Source organism: Periplaneta americana, chromosome 4 (genome assembly GCF_040183065.1).
Source record: "Periplaneta americana isolate PAMFEO1 chromosome 4, P.americana_PAMFEO1_priV1, whole genome shotgun sequence".
Lineage (NCBI taxonomy): Eukaryota > Metazoa > Arthropoda > Insecta > Blattodea > Blattidae > Periplaneta > Periplaneta americana.
Genome location: NC_091120.1, coordinates 1,948,789 through 1,956,231, shown reverse-complemented (window position 1 = coordinate 1,956,231; position 7,443 = coordinate 1,948,789). Strand labels below are relative to the sequence as shown.

At 43.2% G+C, this 7,443-nt stretch overlaps 1 protein-coding gene across 1 annotated transcript; it reads right to left on the bottom strand.

The window, feature by feature from the left end:
• Positions 1–1,030: 1,030 nt before the first annotated feature.
• Positions 1,031–5,963, bottom strand: LOC138698770 (alpha-2C adrenergic receptor-like). The gene has a single exon (XM_069824992.1). It carries the CDS (start codon positions 1,766–1,768, stop codon positions 1,031–1,033), a length of 738 nt encoding a protein of 245 aa, XP_069681093.1. The 5' UTR covers positions 1,769–5,963.
• Positions 5,964–7,443: the final 1,480 nt, after the last annotated feature.

Here is a 7,443-nt window from a genome sequence, read left to right as displayed (position 1 = left end):
TGTTGAGGTGTACCGGAATTCGAAAGAGTAAAGACAAATAATGTAAAGTTCTGCTTTCTCTGAGTCGGAACTACGAAAGACTTGCGAAGGACGGTGATATGTGAACATATCGTCTGATGTTGCACACGTGTCTGACGTATCAACAGAATGTCAGAATTATCGAAGTGCTAGGGTTTGTCCTAGGGTAAGTTTCAATTGCTGGGGCAAGAAGTTTCTTTAGCTACTCAAACAGTGAATGGAGGAACATTTTTTTTTATTGCTTCTTTCACTTGAAAAATCCAATTTAGATTTTAACGAAGAAGAAACCAAGATCTTTTACGACAGATGAGTAGGGGACTAGTGTGTCAACTGAAAGATTGCCGTAATTAAAAGAGTTAACTAAACGCTTATGTCCACCAGGTGCTAAGAATACAAGCGAGATATATCGCGCATTACAACTTGACAGTACGTGTGCCACAACTGAGCGTCTATTACGAACTATGTCACTAGTAATCCAGCGCACGTGACAAAGAAGCTCAAAAACTGATGGTTTACATTTGATGTGCACGGGGAGCCGTGTGCTCCAACAATCTGCTTAGTGCCAAGAGGTGTGTGCCTAGCTGGCATTTGGGGAACTTCTCGACATGACGTTTATATTTGATGTGCACGGGGAGCCGTGTGCTCCAGCAATCTGCTTAGTGCCAAGAAGTGTGCGCCTACCTGGCATTTGGGGAACTTCTCGACATGACGTTTATATTTGATGTGCACGGGGAGCCGTGTGCTCCAGCAATCTGCTTAGTGCCAAGAAGTGTGCGCCTACCTGGCATTTGGGGAACTGCTCGAGATGACGTTTATATTTGATGTGCACGGGGAGCCGTGTGCTCCAGCAATCTGCTTAGTGCCAAGAAGTGTGCGCCTACCTGGCATTTGGGGAACTGCTCGAGATGACGTTTATATTTGATGTGCACGGGGAGCCGTGTGCTCCAACAATCTGCGTAGTGCCAAGAAGTGTGCGCCTATCTGGCATTTGGGGAACTCCTCGACATGACGTTTATATTTGATGTGCACGGGGAGCCGTGTGCTCCAACAATCTGTGTAGTTCCAAGAAGTGTGTGCCTACCTGGCATTTGGGGAACTCCTCGGCCGGCCTGTCCACCTTCCAGCCCAGCAGGGGCGGGATGCAGATCAGTCCGCTGAGGATCCAGACCAGCGTGATCATGACCGCCGCTCTCACGGGCGTCCGCTTCTTCAGGTAGTCCACGGCCTGCGTGATGGACCAGTAGCGGTCCAGCGAGATGAGGCACAGATTCATGATGGACGCGGTGCACAGCAGCACGTCCATGGCGCTGTGGATGTCGCACCACCAGTTGCCAAATATCCAGTAACCCATGATCTCATTCGCTAGGGAGAAGGGCATGATCACGAGCCCCAGAAAGAAGTCCGCGACGGCCAGCGACGCGATGAACCAGTTCTGGATGTTCTTGAGGGCCTTCTCCGTTGCTATGGCGATGATTACCAACATGTTACCCACCACGACCACGATCATCAGCAGAGTTACCACTATGGAGGCGATGATGATGTGGGGCATGGAGTAGCCGCTGGGGTAGAGCGAGTCGCCTCGCAGGATGATGATCGTGTTGTTGAGGTCGTACGAGCTGTTGGTGTTGTTCCCGCCGGCGAAGCTGCTGTTGTCGCCGTCATTGTCGTAGAACAGGAGGTAGTTGATGTTGAAGCGATCCAGAGAAGTTTCGTTGCTCCTTTCATCTGCTTCGAACGGATATATCTCCATTCTTTTCTTTTTTCTTGTGCTTCTATTCGCTCCGTTCCTTTTCCGTGTTGTGCTCAGTCACTAACGTGGCGGCGTGGATCCACCTCCTCCTCCTCCTCCTACTCTAAATTGTTTCCCTCGCAATTCCTAATACTTTTCAATCAATTGAGGCACAGGTTAAATTGGAAGAATGATGAGTGAATGGCTTTCTAAGCACCCGAGACCTACATAAAGTCCGCACCGGTTTGTCATCAGTTTTCTCATAAGAGAGACAGCAAGATAGGTTGGTCCCTAAGTATAAATACAAAAACCTTAATTTTCCTATAGTATATTGTTTTTCGTTGATTTGCTTACATTCTATTACACATTACGTCGTTTAAAGGAAAACATTTATTTCACTATTGGTCTCCTTCTACTTCGCCATTGTACATCGTACGCAGTCGTTCTAGTTCAACACTTACGACACAAATAATGAAATTGTTCTCCCCTTCGAAGGCAACGGGCAAGTTTCGGGGTCAAGTCCTCAAGGACAGCCTGCCTGCTACATGTCAAAGAGCGAGGGGGAAGACGAGAATAGTGACGCTGGGGGTACGTGCGAACCAATCAAGTGTTTATTGCAATTTAGACTCGATGCAAGGACCAAGTGCAGCGTGAGCCCAGTGCATTTGCAGACCCGTTTTCGATAGCTAACTGACAAGAGCTATAAAATTACATTTCATTTTATTTATACACTTAGAATAGTTCATTCAAATCTACAAAGTTAATTTAGACATCAAAATTCACGTGTTATCAACATAAAAATATAAAACTGCTTTTCGATATTGTGTTGGGAGCTACTGAAGCGGCTTGCAACCTAACTTGTTACACGGCGGAGTGAAAGAGAGGGGGTTCCTTTCCGAATCTTACCAGACCTCCGGTTAAAATATACACGAAAGGGAGGCACCGCTCGAGAGGAAAGAGATGTTCAGGAAGTACCGTTGTAACTGCCAAGGAACACTTCAGGATTGGTAAGGACACTTAGGAACAAGTTTAACAGTTCAGGACAAGTGCTATATTGTTTTACTAAATAAATTTGCTACTTGTGGATAAAGTGAAACTCGTCATAGGAGGAGAAAGACCATCGCCGGAACAGCAATTTGTACTCAAAAGTCGTATATGGAGGCGGGGAATGTTAGTGCTGAAATTTATCAAGGGAATTCACATCATTAGAATATAATGGAGTTGCTGTGTCTCTGAAAATACCCGACTAGTTTATCACCTTAGCAGCACAGTTGTGACCCGAAGATGAATTCGTACACTACACAAAGGGGATTGAATGACACAATTCTCTAGCGTGACGATGTGTATACTCTTAAATTTGTGATTCAAATTCAAAAAGTTTTATGTTACTAGTACTAGGAACAATTTTATACCAATGTCGAAAAAAAAAATGTATTAGTAGCATGTACTTAGGAGGTACGAAGTGTAGCAGAGGAAAGTTCTTGTACCTCTTAGTGTGCCAAGAGATACCGTCTTCTCCGCGGTCCAAAGTAAAAGGATTATGATGAAGCTTCTATTATATATAATTCTTCTAGTATATAGTAGACGTATATTACGACAAAATTATTCTGGAACTAGTGTCGAGGGCAGGATGTCTTAAGGAAAAATGAAATTAAATATCTACACAAGTGATTCCTAACGAGTCAACTGACGTAGCGACCTTTGAATAGATCTAAATAGCTTGAGGTTGAGTCCCATACTTGGGGAGGGGGCACGGAAGGCAGTAGTTAAGAAACAATAAAATTCCCGGCTGAAGTAAGAACAGAACACGATAGCTAAGGCCAGCTGGCTGAGAAGATGAGCAGGGTTGGGGGTTTGTGTCAGGGGAGGGTAGGCGCGCTTTAATCAAAGAATTCCTGCTGCGCAGAGCACGTTATCGTACGTGGCGCGAACCCAGGATTCCAGGACAACTAATATCTTATACCCGTTTTGCCCGAGGGAACTCGATTTCGTTATCAGAGACCACGAGAATTGTCAAACTCAATCACAAACTAAAATCAAAAATCAAATCAAATGTTTCATTCTTTATAATGATTACATGTAGATTAATATGGGTTTTGTAACTCTTAGTTAATATATTTCATTGATATTTAAGTATTACGAATCGGTTAAGTTCACTTTATGAAAATATACATTAACACTCACTTATGTATACTTTAATGCATGACACAAAACAGCTTTTTTTTTCTGTACATTTTTTTAAGTTAGAAAAATAGTCTACAGGAAACGCGTAAATTGTAGTATTAATATTTGACTAATCTCTCAGTCTGGCTTAAAAAATTGAATTATATTATAAAATGGTGTGACATACCCCACGTATCAAATTTACAGACATTGCAGTTTACTATGTACAAGGAATATGCGATTAATCTCATCTGCCCGCCTTCCACAGCCTCCCTCATCTCGTCAGAAGAGAATCACAGTATCGGCATTGCATCCTTCGTCTAAGCGTTCTCTTTAAAATTTAAATTGGTGTTTATATTACGATCCCGCAGATTGCGCTCGACAGTGTTAGTCTGTCTGTCTGTCTGTCTCGGTATTCGCCGGAATTCAACTCATCGCTGACCGACTTTACCAAAAAATGTTCATTACAAAATTGTTTTTGTTTTCACTTTAATTTGAATTTTGCAATGCCCCGCCACAAGGGCGGAAGATCGCACACGGTTATTGCAAACAGACCGGATTGCTTATTATCGGACCGCAAGTGGTTTGTTGGCTAGCTGTATGAGGTGAACTGCGAGCGCGCTGGAATCAATTACAGCCGACTAATGATTTATCGAACGAGCTCGCTTACGATGCCAGTCTGCGTGAAATTTTACCTACAAAAAAAAAAAAAAATTGGAGTGAAAACAAAATCTCTTTGTGTATGGAAAATATTTCCAAGTTACTTAACTAAATTAATAAAAAGTAAAATACAAGCAAATGTCGCTTCACGCACTGAACTTACTGCACCGAAAATCTGTGAGTCTGTAATATTCCAACATCACTGTGGTCCAAGATATTATGACATGTGACAACTATGTCGTATTACTATAAAGTATTTTGTATTTTATTTTCACATCGAATATCTGATTTCTGCTGTCCCCGTAAGGTTCGCGGTATTTAATCAAAGCAGACATGTAGCTTATTGCAAACTATCTTCGTTAGGTAAGTGACGGGCGTTTCAGAACATCCGTTACACCGGGACGAAATGTATCCCTTGCCAAGGGGCATCAACGCGGTATAACTGACCACAGCTTGTCTTGGGTGTGGCGTAAGACGGCGTGTGTATCTCACTCCACCTGTCGTGTGCACAGCGCCACGTGAACACACGCAGACAAGCCATCAGGCTGCCTCTCAGTGCATCCGTCAGCGTCAACAGTAAACAAAGTTTTTTTTCTGACTGCGGTAGGGTATTGCCACTTGCCACTTGCCTTCGATTTCTATCGTTAAACAGAAAGTACAATTTCTATTGACAGGAAGAACTAAATGATAACCAAACTAAAATTTTTACACAGTCAGTCAGTGTGAACTTGACCTAATTGTGAGTCTGGCAACCGCCGAACAGTGCTGTCAACCTAACTGCGAGCTTCTTGCAACGTCTAAGACCGCAAAATTGATAGATGTCCTCACATCTTTTTATTCGCCTACCGAAACGTGACTTGTGTTGCTGTTAGAAGTACATTCTAGGAATTCTACTGTATGTGACGACTATAAATTAAATCCCCACTCACTCACAGACACACATACACACACGACTACTAGTAGGCCATGCGAACTACGAGAATGTCACGCTATCACTGCCGAGGAGGAGACCAGACTAGCTATCGCACTCTCAAGTTGCAACTGTTTTCTCTAAGATCTTCATATTCAGCTCGTTTCCGATGATTCGTATCACAGGTATCGTTGGTACTAGTGAGTCATAGAGAGCGAGTCCAGATATTTGTTACAGAAGCACAGACTACCTACTGACAACGTGTTCACTGAACGTCGCAGGTCGCATCGCGGTAGGGGCACTAACGACACTAACACAGCCCGGCGCGCGGCCCCCGCTCGTCTCCCGGCCGAGTTCTTCACGTAACAGCCGTGGCCCCCGGGTGATTGTGGTGTTTTTCGAGGGGTGGGGGATGGCCGACGGAGGGGTGGAGTTGTTTACAACTGATCGTCTTCACCTGTCGACGTCCGACCCTCTGCCTTCGCTGCGAGCGCACTTGTGCGGCGGCGGCGGGCCTCGCTCCACCGTGGCGCCCGGCGCATGCGCCTGGACCGAGATGCTGCCAGCCCGCACCCTCTGCCGATCACTGCTTGAATGCTTAATGCCGGAGCTTTCAAACGGCCGCCCGACGGACGCAGCGGGTCTCGTGCTTGACGGCACGCAGTCTTGCTGTCCAGGTATTAAATAACAGCCTAAAATGTACTTAAAATGAAATAATATCGAGCCCAAGTGCATATGCGGGCTTAAAACACTCGGGACGTCACGCATTATCGATTGAGACCTAATTTACCGGAATCGGTCCATTCCGAACAAAGTCAATTTCGAACCATGTGACGTAAGAGCAGACTGATGTAGGTGAAATTAAATTCGCAAGGGATTATTATTATTATTATTATTATTATTATTATTATTATTATTATTATTATTACACCTGCGGAGACTAAGAGGAAGACAGAAAACAGGAAAGACTGAGAATGCTGCGTTTGCAGTGAAAAACCTGCCCTTAGGCACAACTCTATGAATTATTATTATTATTATTATTATTATTATTATTATTATTATTATTATTTGAAGAGGTGGAGAAGTTCAAATATCTTGGAGCAACAGTAACAAATATAAATGACACTCGGGAGGAAATTAAACGCAGAATAAATATGGGAAATGTCTGTTATTATTCGGTTGAGAAGCTTTGGTCTTCTAGTCTGCTGTCAAAAATTCTGAAAGAATTTCTAAAACAGTTATATTACCGGTTGTTCTTTATGGTTCTGAAACTTGGACTCTCATTTTGAGAAAGGAACATAGGTTAAGGGTGTTTGAAAATAAGGTGCTTAGGAAAATATTTGGGGCTAAAAGGGATGAAGTTACAGGAGAATGGAGAAAGTTACATAACGCAGAACTGCACGCATTGTATTCTTCACCTGACATAATTAGGAACATTAAATCCAGACGTTTGAGATGGGCAGGGCATGTAGCATGTATGGACGAATCCAGAAATGCATATAGAGTGTTAGTTGGGAGACCGGAGGGAAAGAGACCTTTGGGGAGGCCGAGACGTAGATGGGAAGATAATATTAAAATGGATTTGAGGGAGGTGGGATATGATGGTAGAGACTGGATTAATCTTGCTCAGGATAGGGACCAATGGCGGGCTTATGTGAGGGCGGCAATGAACCTCCGGGTTCCTTAAAAGTCAGTAAGTAAGTATTATTATTATTATTATTATTATTATTATTATTATTATTATTATTATTAGCATCATTTAACTGTTAGGTCTATTATTACTATTGTTATTATTATTCTGATTATATTATTATCATTGTACCTTGTGTCCTAATTCTTCTTACAGTAACATCACAGTCTAGTTCTAGTACCTACATATATAATCACGAAGCTCAACACGTAGGGAATATGCATCCATAGATAGCTGCTGATCACTAGGATCGCTACTACTGAAACACAGACA

Coding starts and splice junctions, on each gene's coding strand:
- LOC138698770 (XM_069824992.1), bottom strand. CDS start 1,768: ATGGAGATATATCCGTTCGAAGCAGATGAAAGGAGCAACGAAACTTCT.